Below are 24,818 nucleotides of genomic sequence, written 5' to 3'. Positions count from 1 at the left end.
TTTAAGTTTAAACCTTATTTTTGCAATGCTGAGTTGATGGTCACTACCAATATCCGCTCCCCGTTTAACATGAACATCTAGCAGAGAACTTCTATGCCTCCTACTGATAGCGATGTGATCAATCTGATTTTTATATTTTCCACACGGCGACACCCAAGTTGTCTTGTGTATATTGCAATGCTGAAAGAGTGTGCCCCCGATGACTAAGTCATTTGCTAGACAGAAGCTTCCAAACCTCACTCCGTTTTCACTCATCCTACTACCAACTCCCATCTTACCCATACATGCCTCAAATCCCTCATTTGAGCAGCCCATTACTGCATTAAAGTCTCCAACGCAGATCAAAACATCATGTCTAGGTACCCTTCCTACTCCTTCTTGCAACTTTTCATAAAATGTGTCTTTCCTTTCATCGAGTGCATCATTAGTAGGTGCATAACACACAAACAGACTGATGTTGCCATGATTTGATTTAAACCGTGCGTATAACAATCGCTCATCTATAGGATCCCACTCACATAATGCCTTATTTGCCTTACAACCCAGCAACAATCCTACTCCCTGATAATGCATTCCATCCTGTCGGCCAGATATCAATAAACGTATACCATCCTCCAAAAAGCTGAATAAAATATTTTTGAAATAAAAATATACTGAATAATACGGTACCGGACTGAAGAGGAGTTTAGCTCGTTTTCGAGAGAGAGAGAGAGAGAGAGAGAGTTTAGCTCTCACTGACCCCATCAAATTAAAGTGGACGGAAAACTTGTGCCAAAAATACTACGCGACATCCATAACCCCCAAAGCCGTGTTTAATGGTCGTAGGCTTGGAGAAAAAAAGTGTCATTCCATATATTAGTGTGATCGCTCTCCACAATTCCCTTGCACAATTTTTACTGTGGTATGGGTTGAGATTAGTACGTCTGACGGTAGGCTAAAAAAACAAAATGTCAGTTTTATAGTTTATCATTATACCTGAACTTGCGATGCTTGTGAAGCCTTCTTGGCTTCACATTTCTTTCAAGTAATTTTAGCATTCAGAGATCACACAAATGCGGCAACCCATAAACAGGTGCCGAAGTTTGTTCAAGCCTAGGTTATCTGACCTCTATTAACTTGTACCCCTAAAACCAAATTACCCCAACCTATGCACCCATTTGATATTCCAAAATTTATGAACGTGTAATTTTTACGTATATATATATATATATATTCTTTTATCAAAAAGTGTGTAACATTCTGTACTACCGTAAACGTAGGGGTGTACATTCCTTAAGAGCAGACATATCAGCAATAGAACAGGCTATGATAAAACCAGATTATGGCGTCTGGCAATGCTAGCAAGCCTTTCGGAGCAACTACATAATACTACTACATTGCAGGTACTATTTAGGCATTCCTTGCTGTGGCTCCTTTGGGGTGCATGGACCCCCAGTTGGACAACCCTGGTTTAAGCACATCAATTAGCATCCCGAGATTGAGACGGGGATAAGGTGGTGGGAGGGCAGCGAAATGACAGGGGACGGGGCGACATGGAGGCGATGTTTGTGGCCACCTCTTATAAGATTAAGGCGTCTGGCTATAAAAACTCACAATATCCAGTTTAAACATATGACCAATAGTGCCGTGGGAGACTTTGTGGCATCCCTTCCTAAACGACTTGCATACCAGGATTACACTTTAACATTCTCTCTGTTACCTATGTCGTTTAACATTCCCACAGTTTCCATTGCCGTAATAACGTACAAGAGGCAAATAAGATGTACAATAGTAAAAAAATCGCTAAAGTAGATAATGAGACGTAAAGAGCATGTAAAAATAAAAACAAGGAAGAGGTTAAACGGCAGAGAGAGAGAGAGAGAGAGTGGGGGGATATGAACTGCTTTTTTTTTTTTTAAGTGCTCGACTCTACTATAGGCATAGGCTTCACAGCCTGCTCTCAAGGCCCAGTAGTCCTCCTACATATCATACACCTCTACATGTCACCACTTCGGCGCTAATACCCACCGTCCATATTGAATACCGTACATGTTAGGGCTGTCTCATACAGGACTGGTATATTGGTATTAGCGGGGGTATTTTTACATGTTGGCGGGTCTTTTGGTAGATCGGTACAGTCTGCTTTACATGAAATTCAAATCCTTATACTGTTCCCTGCCCCAGCGGGGATTTGAAACTGGGTCCGGCAGGACCGCAGGCCATCTCTCTACCGACTGAGCCATCGCTCAAGTGCAAATTTAATCTTCAAAAGCTACCAAAATACATTCCCTATGAAATCAATCCTTATTTACACCAGTTATTGCGTTGCCAGTAAATAGCACAGCTCTTTTCTTTTTTTCCAGGTGTGGATGAAGAAAGGAGGGGAAAATGTTGCAGCCTGACCATACGCCATTCATCAGAGTAATATTTAACGACAGCAAGCATATAACCAACCCATACGTGCTTCCTACGTGTCAACAAGTGGGTTGGTGGAGGGTTAGTGCCCCTCCCCATAAAACAGGTAACTCAAAGTCAAGTGGCCACCCCTTACGGGATTATGGCGTCTGGCAATAGACAGATAGATAGATAGAAGTCCATAAATAATACCGGTCAGCAGCAGTTCCTCGACCCATAAAAGGGAACGTGGGGGACTATCCATGCGCCCATTTACCATCTATAAAGTTCAATATACCATATCTATGCATAAGCTGAACTGAATTTACTCCTTCAGCATATTCCTGCAACCTCCTGACCATTTTTTTTTTCTTACAGAAGATGAACACAGGAAGGAAAACCAAATCAAACTTAAAAAATAATCCATAAACCAGAGGTTTCCTCCATTCGTAAATAATCTGTAACAGTTGGGCTTGAACTGCTGTAGGCTGACAATGTTGTAGTTTATGACCCCTTTGTACTAATGGCAACTTTAGAACTTTTATAATGATGGAATTATGTACAGAGACACAAGAGTATCTTTCCAAAATTTAACGAATACGTTGCGGAAAAATCCAACCTTCTGAAACACGCCCTAATAGAAACTGGGGTTTCATTGTATTGCACCAGTTGTAAATATTCTTCACACAGAACTGGGAAATAGTTATTTCTCTGACTGTACGTTTTCGTTTTCGTTTTTAAAGGCTCCAACATGCTTGCATGTGTCGGCCTTGGTCACCTAATGGCGGCTCTCCACGCTGCACGATCCATTGCAGCCTCCCTGTTCAGTCCCTTAACCCTAAGGTCACACTTAATGACCTCGTCCCATGTCTTTCACGGTCTACCCCTCATAACCCCACCCCCAATATTAACACTTCTCACCTTCCTCACCCAATTATCATCCCCCATCCTCTCCACATGTCCAAACCACCTCAATCTACCTCTCCTCATCACAACACCAATACACTCCAGTCCTATCCTACCTCTCAACTCTTCCATTGTAAACCCAGCCCCTCCAGGCCTTGGACGCAGGGACGCACTGCACATCCACCTAATCACTGTCATTTCTGTACGTCTGAGCCGGTGAATATCTTCCTCCTTCACTGCCCAGGTCTCACTGCCATACAGCATTACACTCCTAACACTTGCTGCATACAAAGACCCCTTAGCACATAGGGAGAGCCCTCTCAATGTCAGGAGAGGCAAGAGCTCCCTGAACTTCTTCCAGCCACTTCTCACCCTAGCCACAGAGCTAGCTCCAGCCCCACCTCCAGCACACAACATGTCTCCCAGATAACAAAGCTCTTCCACACACTCAAGAGATTCACCAGCAAGTTCAATCCTTTCACGTCTGACAATCTCCACCTGCTCACCCCGGCACGCCGCACACATAAAATCAGCATTATCTCGCAGTCTACCTCTGATACCACTACATCTCTTATGCACCCATTTATCACACATACCACACAAGATGGAATTACTTCCCACGCCCTTGTGGCAAACTGCACATGGCCACTCTCCCTCGTCTTTGACAGTACCGCCACCAACCCTAGATATCATCACTTTTGTTTTATCTGCATTTACCCTTAAACCCTTTTGCCCCATACCATCTCTCCACTTCCTAAACCTTTCCTCCGCCTCCCTTTCATTCTCTGCAATCAACACCAAATCATCAGCACACAACAACTCCCACGGGAGTCCGTTTCTAAAGTCACGTGAAAGGGCTTCAAGCACCATGATAAACAACATGGGACTCAAGACTGACCCCTGATGCACACCAACATTCACGGAAAACTCATCACTCAAATCTCCATTCACTCTCACCTGGGTGTGAGCACCCACATACATGGCCATAACCACCCTAACCAGCCACTCATCCAAGCCAAGCTTTCTCATTGCCCACTTCACCACCTCTCTAGGGACTCTGTCAAAGGCCTTTTCCAAATCAACAAAAACAAAATAAAGATCCCTTCTCCTACCAATATATTTTTCCTGAAGCTGTCAAACAATGAATATGGCATCAGTGGTCCCCCTACCTGGCATGAATCCAAACTGCATCTCATCAATATTCACTCTTTCTCTAATCATACCTTCTAAAACTCTCTCCATTACCTTCATTATCTGATCTAAAAGCTTTATACCTCTATAATTTCCTCTTTCCAGGGCACCACCCTTCCCTTTATACAGATTTACAATTACACTCTTCAGCCAATCATCTGGGACAACACACTCATAAATAATCCTATTTATCAGGTCAGTGACTAGACTCACCCCTATATCGCCTGAGGCCTTCAACATTTCGGCAGTCAACTCCGACACACCTGCTGCCTTCCCCACCCTCATCCTGCATATTGCCTCACTCACAGTAGCAGTATCAATCAAAGGCCAAGGGCCAGACACTGGTACCAGAATGTACTGTGTTGGTCGGTTTGCACAAGCCTGTCACTGGTGACCACCTGTACTATACACGTTCAAGCCATGTTTTGCGGGTCTTGAAAGGCAATGGCGAGGGAACACCACTTCCTTTCACTAGAGAAGTAACGCGTCCCCACCCAGTGCTTCACGCATGGCCAATAAGAGAGAGAGAGAGAGCAAGAGAGAGAGAGAATTGTGTTATACTGTGGCTGAATACGTGAGTGAAGAAGTCTACATATCATCAAAGGAACTTCAACTGGGTGCAAACATGAGAAATTACAACAACAGACATACTATTGCACCCTCTTTAATGCCTGCCCCCAGGTGAGCATGAACCCAGGTCAGGGGAAGTAGTTAATGCACAAGCTATCTACCTGACCGCTGGAGGCTCCCTTGGGGTTAGTACGGTTAGAATTATCTAGCCTGTCCGGTAAGGGGAAAATATCTATGCAAAATCAAATCGTACACTGGTTGAAGGGATCACAATAAAAATCCTTGGTACTTTCGAGCAAAAATATGAATAAATGTGGGGGGAAGCAAGAAATAATGACAATCCATGGAAACACGAAGATATCTATTAGTTCTAGGCCTACCATGCCCAAACCCCTACTGCACCTGAATGGGTCGTACTTCTATCTATCTATCTACCTATTGCCAGACGCCATAATCCCCTAAGGGATGGCCATTTGACTTTGAGTTATTGGTTTTACAGGGAGGGGCACTAACCCTCCACCAACCCACTTGTTGACATGTAGGGAGCACGCATGGGTCGTACTTCATAAATTATAAATTGCTTACGATGTGCTTTAAACTGACTGCAGTCCAAACATTTCACTCAGATTAGTGAATACTAAACTTTTAAAAAGTTTAATAAAGTTAACTATTGCGTAAACCTGTTTTTCTCCTGTAAGCTGGTTAAGAGTTTTATAAATACGACACCGGAAGTCTTACGGGAGTCAAACGAGCCCATTTACACGCTTTCAATGAGCAGTTGGCGAAGACATAGGGAAGGATTTAAAAAGAATATCACCCGATATTTACGATACACAAGTCTATCTATCTATCTATCTATTGCCAGACGCCTCAATCCCGTTTGGGGTGGCCACAAACAAATCGCCTCCAAGTCGCCCTGTCCCCCGCCATTTCACTCCCCTGCTCCCAACTCACACCCCCCTCTCTCATATACCTCTCCACCCCATCTCTCCATCTCATCCTCGGCCTCCCCCTCCCTCTTTCCCCCTCCACCTCACTCACATACACTCTCTTCATCAGTCTTTCACCCTCCATCCTCTCCACATGGCCAAACCACCTCAGTGTGTTCCTCATAACGCTTCCTATCACATCCACATCAACACCACAACGCTCCTTTATATCCTCATTCGTCAGCCTGTCTCTCCATGTGACTCCACATGCTCCTCTTAAATAACTCATTTCCACGGCTCTCACTCTTGACTTGTGTCCTTCCAACAACGTCCAAGCTTCACTTCCGTACGTTAGAGTTGGTATCACAATACTGTCATGTAGTAACTTTTTCACTTCCATGCTCACTTCCCTGTTTCTTATCACTGCTTTCAAAGAACCAGCAACCTTTCTTCCCTGCTGTACCCTTTCAAGCACTTCACCCTCCAAACCTCCATCCTTACTCATCACACTACCCAAGTACTTAAACGTACTCACATTTTCCAATTCCTCACCATCCAACCTCGCTGTACATTCACTGACTTCACCTCTCTCAAAGACCATCACTTTACTCTTCCCTACATTCACCTTTAGATTCCGTTTCTTACACACTCTCTCAAACTCATCCACCAAGCCTTGCAGCTCCCCTTCGTCTTCACTCAACAACACGGTATCATCTGCAAACAACAGTACAGGGAGTTTCCAAACACTATCCTCTCTCACCAGGGCCACTCCAACATCCACTACCCTACCTTGTACCTCTTTTATTACCCCATCCATGTACAGATTGAACAACCATGGAGACATGACACATCCCTGTTTCAACCCAACTTTCAAAGAGAAAAATTCACTTAGTTCACCATCCACACGCACTGCAGCCTTCGCACCATCGTACATACTCTTCACAGCATTCAACAACTTCCCATCTATTCCATATATTCTTAACACTTTCCACAATCCTAGTCTATCCACCCTGTCATATGCTTTCTCCAAATCCATGAAAGCCGCATACAACTTCTTTCCCTTCTCTAGAAACTTTTCCACTAAAGATCTGAGAATGAATATCTGATCTACACAACCTCTTCCCTTCCTAAAGCCTCCCTGTTCTTCTCCAACTAATTTCTCTGTTCTTTCTCAGTCTATAAGTATCCTACCATACACTTTTCCTATTATACTAAGAAGACAAATGCCCCTATGATTACCATACACTTCTTTTTCCCCTTTTCCTTTGTACAAGGGAATAATTATAGCTGACTTCCAATCCTCCGGGACTCTACCTTCCTCCCAGGCCAATCTACACATCTTCCACATCCATTCTACTACTATCTCTCCCCCATGCTTCAGCATTTCACCACACACTCCATCAATTCCTGGGGCTTTCCCTGATTTAACTTTCTTCATTGCTTCCACAACTTCTATCCTACTGATTTCTTCCTGTCTTCTCACCTCCCTCCTTCTTCCAGCCATTCCCCAGCCACTTATACTCGCATTACTTCCATCCTCCACGTTCAACAATTCCTTAAAGTGTTCTCTCCATCTGGTCACTTTTTCTCCCTTCTCCACTAGTAATCTACCATTTTTATCTTTCACTCCCCTGCTAACTTCACTTCCACCCTGTCTTACTCTTTTCACCTCTTTCCAGAACATTTTCTTACAGTCCCTCCACTTTACACTCAAATTCCTTCCAAATTCCTCATCCACTCTCTTCTTACTCTCTCTTACTAATCTTTTCACCTCTCTCTTTCTTTCTACATATAACTCTCTCTTCCGCCTCTCAACTTCTTCCACGCCCCTATTTCTCATCCATTCATTGTATGCTTTCTTCTTTTGTGCCACAGCCCGTTTCACCTCTTCAGTCCACCACGCTGTTCCTTGCACCCCCCTCCGTCTTCTCTTCCTTCCACACACCACATCACATGCTGCACATATTTCTTCTGTAAATATTCTACACACACCTTCCACGTCCCCTCAGAAATACTGGGATCGTCTTGTTGATGGTACATATTTTTTCTCTTTAGTGTGAGAGAGGTGTGGAAGCTGACATAACTAGGAAACTGGCAAGGACAAGAACTCGAGCTGACTGGATGAATTCTGTATGGCTGACAGGATGACTTCTGAATGGAAGAGTATATAACAGGGGTCTGGCACTTTTCTTTCTTTCTTTCTTTTTAACTTGGCAGTCGTTGGATTCTGACTGTCTGATTAGGTAATTATGAAGCTACATGCGGACAGCCGTGCCAGTCACGCACAGCCAGGGTACCAGGGGCTTCAGTGGTGAATGAATGGGCATGTGGCTCAATTCACTAGCATGTTGTTTATCAGTTCTCCCACTATCGTATTCTATCCCTTTTCTGGCTTAATCTGAAGGCTGGTGACAAGAGGCAGGATGATGATGATGATTTACACTGGTCTGGTTATCCACTGTTTCGTAGAATCGTAGCTGTATGAGTGAAGATAAATAGATCAGCAGTCAATCTGATTCAGTACTTAAACTCATGAAAGTTTATACAAATGACCCTTACGCCTTTATGCCTAAAAATTATGTAGGGTTCAACTGTCTCCGTCCCTGTGACCAATCACCTGGAGCATTAGGCCTACCGGAAGGAATACTGAAAGATGCAACCCACTTGTTCACGAGAATAACGGGAAAATTTCTTATGAATGACGACGGAAAGAAATGTATGTGTGTATTTTTTCATTCCTAATACCCACATATTTTTATTTGTCCCTGAAAGGGTTTGACTACGATGACGTCATTCTGCGTTACCATTGTTACCTTCATTTTTTTTCTTACAACCAGACGATAATGATGGGGAAGCTTCTTATGTGGCAGTGAAGGAAGTTAATTTGTCTATGATATACTTTATTCTCATTACAGCCTGACGATTTTGTTTACATACGGAGTAACACATGAACTAAAACGAAAATCTGGGATGAAAATGAGCTGGCAGATTTCAGGATGTAAACTTAACCCGCGGCATCCAGTCAACGTGAATTAACGTCCACACGTTTTGTCACTGTCAATCCCGTCGACGTACATAAACGCAAATCAATTGCAAAGTCCCTAATTTGCACAATTTTCAATTTTCGCGAGTGATTTTTGGTACGTATACACGGGACACCTTCCTCTACAAGATGCCAGGCAGGGACAATGCCTTACCCAGCATGACCTCCCCCCCCATGCATGCCATTGTCTCAGCAATTCACTTGTTACCAGTGACCTGGCCAGGAAAGCCATGTCATGCCACAGTACGAAATTCAGGGCCAGAGTGATTCCCCAATCGATGACAATGTGGAGGACAAACTTTACATAGCATTAGAGGAAGAAACAGTCTGAAATGATGATCAGGTAATGTCATCAAAAGAGGTCAGGTATGTTGATGTGTTTCATGATTGAAACAATGCTTATATTGCCTATATTACTGTGTGAAAACCAATATTTTCTCGTACTACATATAAATTCGTACCAAATAAATAAATAAATACTGTTTATGAGTGGTGTGGAATAGTTACCCTCCTATAGAACTCGTCTTCTTTGGAGCCAGCCTGATAGAAAACACAGCAAGGTGAGGAGGTACTGCTACTTGTATCGAGTATTTTAAACCTCAGGTGAGCGATTTCTCTATGATTTTTCAATGTTTCTCACCAAAAGAGGAGGTTTGAGCAAAAAAAAAAAAAAATGGTTGGGATTGGGGGGAGTCAGTGGTGGAAAAGTGGTCAGATGAGTCCGGGGTTAGGCAAGCTGGTCCTGACATTTAAGATAAGAGTGACCACCCTCACTCATCCCTGAGGGGCATTACATGAGCAATAAACCCCAACCATCTCTTGGATATAAACCTATATAGGTTCAATCAAATCAAACTGATACTACAATTAAATCAGTATCACTTGACATATGGTGGATTCATATTGATTATTAAAACTATTTATTTTACTGCAACCACATGACACTGGGGAACTCATATTGAAGGCCTTACAGGAGTAGCTTCTAATCTCTTCACTCACTCCAAGTGGTTCTTTTCATGATGCATATTACTCAATTAAAACTAAAATTATGTTATCATACTGAAGAGTCAAAGGACGGAAGGGAAAAACTAGAGGTTAGTGTATTCAGTGATGTGAGAGGAAAATGGTATGGGTTAGCTATAGAGAAAAACAGAAGGATCCAAAGGGAGGGTTTAAATGGAGGCACAAAAGGATTGGCAGGGGAGTAGCGTATCCTAATACTGTACCTTTAATCTAATTACATACTTCCTTAGTTAATTCTTGCTGTCTCAATTGATTATACTAAGGGAGACTTTCTGAACTTGGATATAACCTTTATGAATCTTCATGAAGATCTCCTTCAAAAGCTGAATAAAATCTTCTGGTGGTGGAACGAATAAAATTTAAAAATATATCATGTGGCTGAAGTGGTTAAAGGGTGAAAGGCAGGATTGTCATAACGGACAAGAATAAATGGCAGAGAAGAATTTGAAGTGACTGGAGAGATTGTTGTGGCAAGAAAAATATTCATTCGCCTGCGTTAACAGTCATCATTTGTTTCTAAATTTTTCATCCCAACAGGTTTCTCCCAAGGTGAGTAAGATCAACTGACATTAGCTACAATACAGTATACAGTACATCCTAGTTTTGAAGGGATTAGTGGAGATTATATCTAACCCCTTCAAATGAAAGGCTTTCCTAAGCAGAATAAAACTGCTTTGTATCAGACAGAATAATAAACATAGTACAGTTTGTCCTCACCTAATGCAGTCTGCTGTAATGCGATACTGCTCTAACACAACACAATTTTATGGAAGGAAGTAAACATCCTAATGCGGGCACTGTTAGCATAATGCGGTAATTTGAACACACACACACACACACACACACACACACACACACACACACACACACAATTTTATACAGTATATATACATACATATATATATATATATATATATATATATATATATATATATATATATATATGAAGCCTCTGTGGTACAGTGGTAGAGTGTGTTTTTCGCATGCTGGTGAGCACAGGCTCACCTCCCACCAGAGTTGTAAAAACTTTGAGAAGCATTCACCAAGCCACTTGCTACTTTGGCGGACACAACGGGTGCTGTGGTTGAACCAGTGTCGCATACTAGTATGCCTGCACCCAACTGGCTTAAGGCGGGCCGATTACACTTGGTTCATATACTACACACACATCCACAGCCACTACAACACTACAATCACACTCACAAGCACTTCCCACCCTACATACAGTCTCTACCAGACAGCCTAAGTCACTGGGTAGAGATACATTGGCTGTATCGTCCCTGCTTCAGTAGGGATAGGCCAGTCCTGCAGTGGACCTAACGGCTGCTGCTGCTGATGATGATGAATACAGATAGATAGACAGATAGACATAGATAGATAGATAGATAGACATCCTGTCCTCACCTAATATTGAATTAATGTATTTTTAATAACCACATTAACCACTTAACCGCGGGGCATCACTTTCGTGACGCTTGGGAGCAAAGGATCATACCGCGGGGCGTCACTTTTGCGATTCTGTGTTATTTTGAATTCCCCCGGGCTTTCAAGTGGTAGCTTGTATCATCAATCAGTACAGCCAATGTCCAACATTAGTCAGCACTCCTAATCTCATCTGTACTCCCATCCATTGTTGACAATTTAGCCATTTCTCCCCGTTCTTGACTCCCCTCCCTACCTTCCCTCCATTACCCTCTCCTCTCGCCTGTCCGGCCGTGCTACGCTAAGTAAATCTTCCCTGGAATTTTCCACCGATTTCATCCATTGAAGTAAGCTCTATGCCCTATTCTTATACCAAATAATATATACCATAAAGAAATAAGGTAAATGAGAGTGCCATACACCTGGAATTGGCTAATTATCACCTGACAACACCTCACGTGCACTCGTTCGCTAATTTTCTCTGTTTATTTCCCCTTGAAATATGCCGTATAATCTATTCTCGTACTAAAAATATATATAAGGAGGGAAGGGAGAAGCCTAAGTGATATTTACATTCACCTGGAACTACCTAATTTATAATGTATTGTCTAGATTTCCTGCCAATCATTTCACCGCTACATATTAGCAGCTGTCAAGAGGCTGACGTTGGCAGTAATGCATTTCCCTAGGTAGGCCACCCCGGCCCACCCCTATCAGTTCACTGTCATCTTCCAAGGTGAAGGTACGTCTGTTTGCTCCTGCTAACTTCAGCCACTTTTTACCCCCATGCAAAGGGCCCTGTGACCTTTACCCCCTACTAAACCTCGTGTGGAAAGAGATAAAGGGCTGACAATTGAAAGAGACTGACTACAATCTTTCTGTTGAGTAAAACAGTGCAAGTGGAATTGTAAATAATGTGTAAATAATGTGTAAACAGCAAGTAAAGCAATGTATGTAAATATAAGTGAACAGTGGAAAATAGTTTTATAAGTTACTTCAAGTGACAGTGCATAACACAGTGTAAATAAAATAGAAATGTAAATAATGTAAATAAAACAGAGAACGTAAATAGAAATGTAAATGAGTTCTGTAATATTATAACAATATGAGTATATATACTAGGAGTAATGAAAGTGAAAGTTTCACTCTAGCATGTATGAATACTATGAGTTATGAGAGTGAAGGTGAAAGTGACATTCACTCTCAATGCTAGTATACAAGACGAGAAAGTGAATGCTACGTACTTTACTAAAAGAAACTGAATGCCTACAGTGACAATAAACTAATATTACTGAACGAAACTTATGGATAAAGACTGTAGATGTATATAAGTGTTATACAGTAATAGAAATATAAACTGTGAGTGTTTTTATGAATAATAAATGACAACACCAGCGGCAAACTAGCGCAAGTGGGAAGGTCATACACCCTCGTAATTTTCATTGCTTTCACAGTGTTTTTTTTTTGGAATATGGATTCCAAACTATTTGAGAATCATAGAATAGTGTTTATAGTGATAATATCAGGCTGTGGTAATCATATTACAGGTTGTCGGGAAGTGTAAAGTGGAGACTTCGTTACCCAACTTCAGAGGTCTCCACAAGTCCTACGGTACTCGACGAAGGCTCAACAAACACCCCAGGAGAAAGCTGAAGATATGTACCATATGCATATGTGATTTTAATATTCTAGGACTAACTGATTTTTGGCATATATTTTTAGAGTCTGTCGGAGCACGAATATGCCCGCGGGTGCCGCAAGGAAAAGCAAATCAAGCCTGCGGTTAAAGGGTTAATGCTTTTAGGAGGTTTAAATCAGGGGGCATAAACAAATTTTGCACCACAAGGGGGGGAAAAAGGACTTTGGGCAGGGGTGCAGAAGGAAATAGGGGTTTTCAAGAGTCCCTGTAATGTGATATTTGCCTAACGCAAGGTCGGTGTGGAAGCAAATACCCGCATTAGGCGAGGACAGACTGTACATCCTTTAGCTGGAGTAGTTAACACCAAATTATTTACTGTAACCTAACAATTCAGGGAGCTGCTGCCTCTCCTGACACTGAAAGGGCTCTCCCTTCGTGCTAAGGGAACTTTGTATTCAGCATGTGTTAGGAGTGTAATGCTGCATGGTAATGGGACCTAGGTGGTAAAAGAGGAGGATATTTGTAGGCCCAAAAATACAGAAATGACAATGATTACCACAGATGGATATGTAGTGCATCCTTGAATGCAAGGCCTGGGGGAGATAGATTTACAATTGATGGGTTGAGAGGAAGGATGGGGCTGGAGTGTATTGGTAATGTGATGAGAAGAGGCAGATAGAGATGGTTCAGGCATGTGGAGAGCAGGGAGGATGACAACTGGGTGAAGAAAGTGAGAAGTGTGAATGTAGGGGTAGGGATGCGAGAGGCAGACCATAAAAGAGCTGGGACGAGATCACAGATTATGACCTCAGGGATAAGGGACTGAACAGGCAGACTAGCAGAGATGGAGCAGCATGAAGAGCCGCCACTAGGCGACCAACACTGACACATACAAGCATCTTGACGCCTTTATAAATGAAACGAAATGAATAAACTTTTGCTCTGATGCCTTCCACCAAGTTCACATTCAATGTGCCTTGAGTCACAGCAGGAACAAAAACCCAGACATGTTAAACACCTTCATGCAATACTCTTGTAGCCTCCACACTCAAACATCATTATTATCAGGACATTCCTAGCAAAAGCCACCTTCTTTCCCTACATTATTCTACTTTACACTTCCTACACACACTTCTCTATAATTGTACCTCAATACAGTGCGTAACGTCCCTAATAAGTTCATGTCTCTTTCCATTCACCATTACCATACATCACACTGATACTCCCCTTCTCTCCTAACAACCATCATTGTACTCTTATTTAAATTTATTTTCAAAGCATGATGCTCACAGACATCCAAAAAACTGCACCAATCTGCAAAATTTAATTAACATTATGAAATGAGGCTAAAATTACAGGTAAACCACAGTACACATAATAGTTACTACCTTGAAATACATTCATCTTTATACTGGTATCATACTGAAAATAAAAATGCTTTAGCTGTTGTAGATATTTGTCACACTGCATCACTTTGAAATTGGAAATATGAAGAGAGAACTGTAAAATAAGAAATAACTAAAGACTTTCTGACCATCCTTCTCTCTTAGTGCCATCCTACCAGAGTAAAGGGTCAAGAAAAAAATCTAAATGAAGAGTCTCCATAACTGCTGATATTAAAAGAATGAAATACAGTATATGACACAAGGTTCATCTGAAACTGCATATAGCAGTGTGCATGAAAACTGTGTGCTGCCTTAAGACAATACTATACACAGTGAAAAGTCTTTAAAAACCTCAGTAAGGTATCACGCACATGCCCAACTCCCCACTCTATGGTCAGTACTGTACAAAACCAGTAAACATAATAATGCAGCTCAGCTAACTGAAAGGAACAAAATTAGCTATGCCATGCACCTCAATGAGAAAGCTTAAAGGATTATACAAAAAAGGCTGTAGATGGGTTCTGGCAAGATCATTCTTAACTTTGTAGCAATAATACAGTACAGTCAGACAGAGAACATGCTGCTAGCCTACTGGAGACACCCACACATCAATTTAAAAAATCAGAAAATCCTGACAAGAACAACCAATTAGGCAAAAAACCAAAGAAAAAATATACGGAAGCTACCTGAAACACCCAATCCTATAAGGTGCTGGAACCAGAATATGGGTTACCGGGTTACCACAGCTCAGAACACTGAAGACACTGACCTATACATATAACAACAAAACATAACACGAAAAAAAATAACAAACTTCCACTCACCTCTGGGATTTTCAAATTCATATGCAAGGTAAGACCAACATATGACTGACACCATTTAGCTCAAGCAGCCCAGAAATGTCTCTTCATTTTATTCTTGCCATCTCTTGATGACTTTATTTACCTTAAGAGGGAATTCTTAAGCTGCAGGAGTTAGCTAGACAGGCTACTGTCTTAATAAATACAGTAGCTATCTTCAATACCAGTATGAGAAGACTCTCCTGGGATATACAAAAATCATCTCGTGGCAGCAAGAATGAACTTTAAATTATGCCACCCATATTACAAGGATTAAACATCAGCTATAATGCACTATCACGAGTTTTAAACAAACTAACATGACATATAACACAAGACCATTAAATAAATCTCTGCATGCATACATACAAACAGACCTATGGTATAAAAAAAAAAAAAAATACTGGGTATCAAGATTCAGGAATCCCCTTGGTACCATACAGCTAATGTGTTCTATGGACTGTGAACTGGAAGCTAAACCCAGTGCCAAAACTATCTAAATAATTCCCCACAGTTTCTGGAAGCTGTTGGGGAAAAAGAAATCTTAGGATGAGTAATAAGACATGCCGTACAGTAATATGCAAGTCTCAGCTCGGGTTCTGACTCTATTTATCAGTTACTTATGACTGAGTTTCCTGCCTAAGAGTCATCTGGCTAGTTACCAAGCCTATAGTCATATTTCACTCTCACAACAGTACCTCCCAAGGAAGAGGTAGCCATCCACCTACTACAGTACCTACATACACATATGCAGAACTGAAATAAAAATGCAGTAATAATCAACCTTGTCCTGACCTGATGATCTTCCTGCGCTCATTGGGATGGTACGTGGCTGCAATCTCTGGGTCAACCTCACAGAGTCGGGCATACAGTGTCAACGTGGGCAACTTTGAATCCTGCCAGGCAATATGTTCCTCCCCCACACCTGAGCAACTGTCACCAGTCTGTTTCTCAGTTTTTTCCACATTAGTATTTGCACTCTCTCCTACATTTTTAAGTTCTTCTTCCTTGTCATTTTCAGGTAAGCACTCACTCACTCTTACTTTTAACTCTTCTGTGTTCTCCCTCAAACTATCCACTCCACATACATGAATATCCATGACACTTTTATCTTCTACACCTTCTGCCTCCTCTACTTTGGTGTTTTCATTTCGAGAGTTAGAATTCAAGTTGGTGCTTGCACTTAGCTGTTTATTCTCATTGCTCTGTTTCTCTGCACTGAAGTTTTTATGTTGAGAGTCTGCAATGGCAATAATGTCTGAATCTACCTCCTCATTCTTCCTACTCTGATTATCACCATTCAAATGCCTCTCATTTGGCATTTCACTGTCTTTTTTATCCCTACTACTGGTTTCCCTCTCACTGTTTTTCACCTCACTACCACACTTATCAGTAAGCATCATTTTCTGTTCACCTGAGTCTACCCCTGCTTTAGTGCCTTCTTTCCCTGACTCCTCTGATCTTGCGTAAAACGTCTTGTCTCGCTCATAAACCAACTTCCCATCACTTGACTCAATCACTGTATCAATCAACACTTCCCAAAGCAGAGACTCAATATAATAATTTGTTCCACCAACAATGACTGGGATTTTGTTCTCAGAGAGGAGTCTTTCCACAATAGGAAGAGCTGCATTTCGGAAATCAGTGACAGTATAACGTGAGAGAGGGTCAAGAAAATCCAACAGATGGTGTGTTGCCTGGGCTCTCTCTTCTTTTGTCACCTTGTTTGTTATGATGTCAAGGCCCTTGTAAACCTGTAAGACAGAAGATAAAATTAATAACTGTAATTAACATTTGTTCATATACAGTACTGTATGGGAAATCTAGTGGGCAGAACACACGTTAAGTGGCAGAGTTTGGAAGAACTGGTTTGCTCTGACATCATGGCTCACACAGACCAATATCCAATGGACTGAAGAAATCCAAACACTTCATCTAAGCACTCCTAAACACCTTTCACTGAAGTGAAGTACAGCTGCATCCATAGGTATGGTAGCAATACACATCTGCTCATGTTGTGTTGTGTCCACTATTGGTGAAATGTTGAACTACAGTATCCTACTTTCTGCAAGTGCATTAATGATCACTGCGCTAGGTCGTAGGTGAAATAGTTCCACATCCCACAAGCAGAGGGCATGACAATAATTATTATGAGTACGGTAGGTGTGTATCCTTACCTATGAACATGGTTGTACATTCCAAATACTGTACTGCAACTGTCTCTACTGAGAGAATGAGATAAGAATTCTTGTGATGCGAGGGCTGGTATTACAACCAGGGGAATGTGGATTACATCAAGCAGAATTCTCAACACCCATATAACACTTATGCTATGCAAGGTGAACTCTGGTGTGAGAATCTTTTCAGGGACACATTTAGGGTCCTTGTGGGATACCATATGACTGAATATTCATGATAAATGTGGAGGCTATATGTCAGTGTAAGGTTGTGTCAGGATGTAGGGGGTGGATTAATTACAAGTCATTCTATATACAGCAATGCAGAGTGGTTATCATTTTCTCGTGGATGGTGGTGAAATATAATTAAAAAGATGAGAGGCCTCATGAGCTGAAACTAAGAACTGTGTACACTACATCAAATTTCACGTGGTCCTTTACTGGGAGTGCTTTTGTTTCCTGGTGACAGTTACCGTTGTTGTTATGGCTTAACCCCAATCTGTCTGGCCGGGCAGACCTGTCAACCACTTGTAAGTAACTTTCTGTGGGGCTGTCCCAAACATACAGCACATACAGCATGCTGAAAACTTGATATACCACCTCACCAGGCTTGGCCCAAGGTCCCTCCCTCCAGGAAGGTGCAGGGAAATATGAGGAGGTTTGGCTCTTGGGTAGATGCCACAGCTGCTTTGCTCCAATAAGGGTACACACTGCTACCATCTGTATGCTACTCATCAGCATCTCCTGGTGACAGTAATTTATGTTTTGGCTTTTGGAAATCATGCTACTATCAAAATACTGCATGTTTTTTGCTGCTGAAAGTTTTCCAAGTCTGTGGCTGATATAGAAGAAAGGATAAGCACAAATTTGATAAGCATGGAATAAGGTTTGCTTGGATAAATTGTTCTGCTACATATTCTATGTAATTCTTTCTGTGACTAGAACTGAAGCTTATAAGCAATATTATAATGGCACCTTTTTGTCTGCCCATACACTGCCATTATCATCAGCCAACACATCATCATCCTAACCCTTTTTCCTACTAAAAAATGAGTTGAGTAGGAACTAAGGGAAAAAAAAAAAAATGTAGAACACAGATAGCTTACAACTGCTTACTCCTAATTCAACCCTCTAAAACTTCATTCTCACCTCACAGGCAAAATCCATCAGCAAATATTTTCTTCCTTTTTGAGGAAGTTAAAAAAAAAATCAACCCTTGTAGTCTATATGCATCTCTACAGCCTACACACAAAATCCAGCCAGTTTATCATGTCAATACTTTTGCTGCCTCAGCTTCCACACCTCACTTTCTTAAACATTCATGTACACTATCTAGCCATCATCTTGGCCTTTCAAGCCTCTCTGACCTTCACATTCACTCATATAAACTCTGCAACAACCTGGGCATTTTTATTCTCAGACCTAACTGACAAAACACATTCTCATCTACCCTCAATCAACAGACTTTCTTACTTCACGAAAGTTTCATATTTAGGATATGCTATCAAACCTTCAGTAAGCAACCCACATATATCCCTTATAGTTCAATTTTCACTGTTCTAACTCTTGACTCTTCTAACTACAGTACGGTAATACCATACCGGTACTATACCAAAGTCCCACACTCACTGCTTGGTTAACCCTGGAACACGGTCGTGGGGTGTGAGATTCCGTCACCACTTTCATCACATTACCAGTGCGTGGTGATAGGGAGCAGTCCCGTGGGTCTCTCAGTAGCTTCATGTCTCAGTGTGCTCTAGTAGGGGAAGGTAGTGTCGCGGTGCTTCCTCCCACGTGGTGCAGTGTAGGGGGGGGGGGTTAAGTAAATTGTACCCAAGAAGAATAACCAAAGAATGAATAAATAATGTAAGTTACAATGGCAAATACCAGTAAAACCTATTTTTAGAGCAAATATACATATTATCTTTTATTTCAGTCAAAATTATCGTTCATTTACAGTAAAAAAAAAAAAAAAAAAATGCAAAAAAATAAAAACATTTAAGGATTTTTGGATTTTTTTTTTTAGTAGCCCCTAAGGTACCTAATATACCTCATTATTAAGTACAATATAACGGATTCTGGAAGTACAGATGTTATATTTTCTTGTAATGTTTACAGATTTATTAAATTTTGATTACAACTATTTTTTTTTTTTTTTTTTCAAAAAGGAGTACAATACACCCCAGAACCGTGTTAGTAGTAAAAAATTCCCACGACCGTGTTCCAGGGTTAATGTGGGTGCTAATATGTTGCAGTCCTCTTGCAGCCTCTGTACGGTACCAGTTCTGTGATGTGTCAAGACTTTCTTGGCACCAGGCACTTTTCTTCCATCAGCCACTCTGCCCTCCACTTCCTTTACTTATGGTACCTCAGCTTACCCACATTATACTGTATGGGCCAAGTCCTTCACTTTATGCAGTATACCATCTACCAGTAACTTTCTTCTTCCCCATCCATTTCAAATTCACTTTGCACACTACAGTCATATGATAAAAAAGTCCTCTACATCCTTTCAAATCCATAACAAACCCAGGCATCTTTCCTTTTACAAGCAAATTATAAATTAGGTTTTTCAACATTCACTGTAGTAACAAGTATTCGAGGGCTACGGCTTTTCTTACATTAAAATACATTACGGTATTTTGGTCTATTTTTCGCCAATACAATCCATGATCCCTACATAAACAGAAACAAATGGTCTGTTTGGTTATACAAAAACATTTTGAAAAGAACAATTATATAAAGCTGCATACAACTACAGCAAAAAACATACAGTAAATGGATACAGTTAATCCATAAACTGTGGCTTAAGAAAAAAATCTCTCATGCTCCCGAGTGTGCAATAAAAATGTCAATTTCCAAACTTTCTCCAATTATTATTATTTTCTTTTTTTTCTTTTTTTGGTCATACTGTCCCATACAGAATGAGATGGATTGTACGTATGGTACTGTACAGTATATAAATTTATATTTTGCTGTCTTAATTTTGCTGCTATACTTCATATCAATTACTTTTAAGCAAGCTATAAAAATATATTCCTTAGCCTTTATCATTCTTTTTCTGTACCTGTCCTCCTCTCTTTCTATTTCTCCCATCTTTCCTGTCATTTCTTATTGCTTTTCTTTCCTTTACAGGTGGCTTTACATTGAGTGACAAGCCAAATGGTTTCCTGTAAGCCAAGAAACCATTTACAACGCTGGGTGGTAACCATATAACCAAACCATACGGTACATGCTCCCTACGTGTCAACAAGTGGGTTGGTGGAGGGTTAGTGCCCCTCCCCGTAAAACAAATACCGGTACCTCAAAGTCAAATGGCCACCCCTTACGGGATTATGGCGTCTGGCAATAGATAGATAGATAGATAGATAGATAGATTAATCAAAGACCAGTTATATGGGCATGAGATGGAAGAGGGCATACTGAAACTGAGGTACCATACAGTACCAGTATATAAAATTCCTGGCCAATATCAACTACAGCATGGCCATAAACAAGCACCAAAAACAAAGTGCAAGATACAGTATTCAATTTTGTTTAGTCTCTGCAGAAGTACACTGCAGTCAGACCCAAGTCTTCTACTGAGGTAACAGTGCAGTTTATGGGTTAAGGGTAATCACAGAAAACAAATGGGTGAATCCCCCAAGTTAGGACTAATGGACTGTATGGCTCCCGCTGGGTAAAGAGAGATCCTTGGAAAGACCGCTCTCTCACCATAAATACACTACCTTGGTGCAGGCTTGAACTGCCAACCCTACAGTCATGAAGTGCGAGTGCTACCACTGATCTATTCTCTGGCCCCTCACAGAAAACAAGAAACAAAAACATGGCAAGTAACACAAGAACAAGTGTGAGGCGCAGGCAACCGTTATAACCAACCTTACAATGGTCAGCACCGCACAAACCTAATATTACATTCTCAGTTTGATATTCCTGGTTTACACAAAGGACCAACACTCTGGGACTAGGATGACCTTAGCTTGACAAAAGTTGTGTTACTGGCATAGTACTGTAGCTACTATAGGCTAGTTCGTTCGTTCCTTCGTTTTTGAGGGCTCCAACATGCTTGCAAGCATTGGCCATGGTCAACTAATGGCAGCTCTCCATGCTGCTCGATCTCTGGCAGCTTCCCTATTCAGTCCCTTATCCATGAGGTCACACTCAATGACCTCATCCCATGTCTTTTACAGTCTACCTCTCGCAACCCTACCCTTCACATTAACACAATTCACTTTCTATATCCAATTATCATCCTCCATAATCTCTCCACATGCCCAAGCAATCTCAACCTACCTCTCCTCATCACAACACCAACACACTCCAGTCCCATCCCACCCCTGAACTCTTCTATCATAAACATAGCCCCCCCCAGGCCTTACATTCACAGACACACTGCACATCCACCTAATCACTGTCATTTCTGTACATTTGACCTGTGAATATCCTCTTCCTTTACTGACCAAGTCTCACTCCCATACAGCATTACATTCCTAACACATGCAGCATACAAAAGATCCATTAGCAAGGAGGGAGAGCCCTCCAGTGTCAGGAGTGACAACAGCTCCCTGAACTTCTTCCAACCACTCCTCACTCTAGCCCCACCTCCAGTACATAACATGTCTCCCAAATAACAAGACAATACAGACAGACAGCCCAGAGCTTCTGGCACACCAGCCCACTAATGAACAAACCACAATGAAAGTACTACCATACCATGTATAATGGGTAGAAATGTGTGCCATATGCAGACCGTTTATATATGCCAAGTTATAAGAATTATGAAACTGTGTTGCTGAAAATTGTGCAGATTGGTAGTCAGGTAGCAGAGTAGAGTATACTGTATTGTAGGGTACGGTATTTGGTATATGTAGTGTAACAGTCAGTATAGGAGAATAATGCCTCTCCATGGGACAGGTGGAGACCCCTTATGAAGGGTGCAGTAATTTTAGTGCTGACAACACTGTCTGGCAAAGAATTCCAATGATCACTGCACCTTACACTAAAAAATCTACATCTGCATTCTGATGATGTGTGGGGTTAGCCATTTTAAACCTATGACTGCCAGTTGGCTACTGATAGATAGTGAAGAGATCCAATGGGGCAATGACAGACAGGTTGTGGAAGATTCTTCAACATTTTATATGATCAGCTCTAAGCAGCCAGCCTTACACAGAACATAAATTGACAGTCTTTAGGTGGTCAGCATAACCCAGTTTAGAAATGCCTTCCATTTGAGGGAATGTAGGCCTGGACCTGGCTACTGCGGCAGAGTAGGTAGAATCAACGAAGGAGTTCTCAGGTATAGTTACTTGGGACTGTGTGGGTCTGCTCACTCCAGCCACTCTGTTCTGCTGGTCATGCCTGGCTCTGAGCCATCCCCTTTGCATGTAAGTTAGATCTCTGTTATTAAAGGCATCATAGAAAGAGCTGTTATGCAAATTACTAGCACTGTCGAGTAATCTCGTGCAAACTGCATCACCTTCAATCTTAGCACGAAAGAGATGTTTCTCTTTACTGATACAGACAATATTTGTGAGAATCTCTTCAGAGCCTAATGAGAAAGTATAAACTGTACAGATCTGATCAGAAGTAGGTTTGAGTATGTCAACCATCTGTGCTTAAATACCGATACCTCAAATTATCACTGATGTTCTCCTCTTCCATCTCCCTAGTATCCTCTCTAATCAGTGTATGCAAATGATACCTGTCAAGGTTCACATAGGGGTCAAGGTCAGATAATGCAGCAGCAACAGGAGGGGTGTGGCTAGGTCTGGTACCTGTGCCAATGGAAATAGTGGATGCCTGAGCAGAAAGGGACAGAACTATCTGGCAGAGCTTCTTTACTGTTTGAAAAAGTTGCTTGTAGGCAGAGTCAGATACACTGCCACCCTTGTTATTGTCAGTACGACACTCAGAGCACACATATACTACACCACCTACCCCATAATCCTGAATACTGGCATTCAGCTGGTCTGGGACACTTAGGCACATAGAAGACGGATGAAGCCATTTACTGCATCTATCACAACCTACTGCTGCCAACCTTGTGATATAAATGTAAGTCCCACATAAGTCATTTGTATCCCTGGAGTGGGGCCTATGCTGGGAGCTTGGTATGAACCAGGTGGAGTATGATCCTGATCAGAGTTGTTTACATCTGGGGCCGCAATACTGACATGGGATTGGCCTACCTGAATTCTACCCTTACCATGACCACATCCAGCACCCTTAGAGCAAACTATGACTGTAGCACTGGTGCTGGGGGGTCTCCAACCAGGCTTGGGTACAACTTTACGTGCAGATTTGGCAACAAACAACCAAAATGGGGGTATGGTTGGCAGAGCATACCAACACACGTCCATGTAAAAGCGTGTGCACACTAAAAAAAAGCCTTCAGATTCGAGGTTTCATGTTTCTTTATTTTTAGTGTTTGAACACACTGTAAATTAGGGTAGCTCCTTCACACCTGCTGAAAACTTCATGACATGGAATAACCTTAAATTCAGTGGATTTTACCTTTTAACTTAAAAATATAAATCATATGTACTTTTACTATGTTGTCCATGCATGCTGATCCCACTGAGGGAAGAACTAAATAATATTAAGCATTCCCAAACAAACGTCAAGCACTCACAAATGTTTGCCACTTTTACTTGGCAACCACTGCAGGGTACAGCAGCTGACATTTTTCTAATGAACCCAAAGACCAAAATTTCACACATACTACAGTTACTGATACCAGAGCAAAAACTAAATAGAGAAGCATTAGCTAGTTTCCACGGTAAATGGTTTTGTTATTGTTATGAGACCATGCAGCTAGTCATGTTCATTCAAAAATCATCTTAAGATAATCGTACCTGCATGGAATCAGCACTGATAATTTCTCCATTGAACTTTCCTGCGATTTCTAAAGCCAGTTTAGATTTCCCTGTCCCTGTCGCACCTAAAACCACGATGACAGGGACGAGCTTCGTTCTCGCGTACCCCCCCACCACAGAAGCCATGCTGACTGAACCAGCTGATTTTGAGACCTTCTTGCCGCTTTTATTTCTTGAATTAGTTTACCTTTTCCCAGCTTTTATAATGATAGATATAACTTTTAATAACAGAATACTCCTCAGTGTGTGTCTACTCCTTTCTTATAGTAATTTCATATACCTTTTTGGAGAGCGTTATGTTTTTGCCTTCTCCGTACCAAGGCCTGAAGTTTATTAATTACGAGGGATTTTCGAACAGGAGAGATCAAAGTGGCTGTCGGTTATTCCCTTCATTATGGAACATCTTGCTTAATTTGAATACAATCGCCAGGTGGTGGCAAGAA

At 41.5% G+C, this 24,818-nt stretch overlaps 1 protein-coding gene across 1 annotated transcript in view; it reads right to left on the bottom strand.

Moving 5' to 3' along the window:
• The window catches only part of LOC145409655 (tRNA dimethylallyltransferase), an 89,452-nt gene that overhangs the window by 56,551 nt on the left and 8,083 nt on the right, over positions 1-24,818 (bottom strand). Inside the window, exons 2-3 of the mRNA XM_080280006.1 lie at positions 24,355-24,547; positions 16,116-17,074 (exon numbers count right to left, since the gene is read on the bottom strand). Of these exons, the coding sequence (XP_080136132.1) occupies positions 16,116-17,074; positions 24,355-24,547 (1,152 nt within the window). The remainder of the gene's footprint in view (positions 1-16,115; positions 17,075-24,354; positions 24,548-24,818) is intronic.

This window comes from Coenobita brevimanus, chromosome 82, assembly GCF_032717465.1.
Source record: "Coenobita brevimanus isolate Jiangsu-jjx chromosome 82, ASM3271746v2, whole genome shotgun sequence".
NCBI classification, from domain to species: Eukaryota; Metazoa; Arthropoda; class Malacostraca; order Decapoda; family Coenobitidae; genus Coenobita; species Coenobita brevimanus.
The sequence above is the reverse complement of the archived record's forward strand: the minus strand, read 5'-3'. Positions and strand labels throughout refer to the sequence as shown.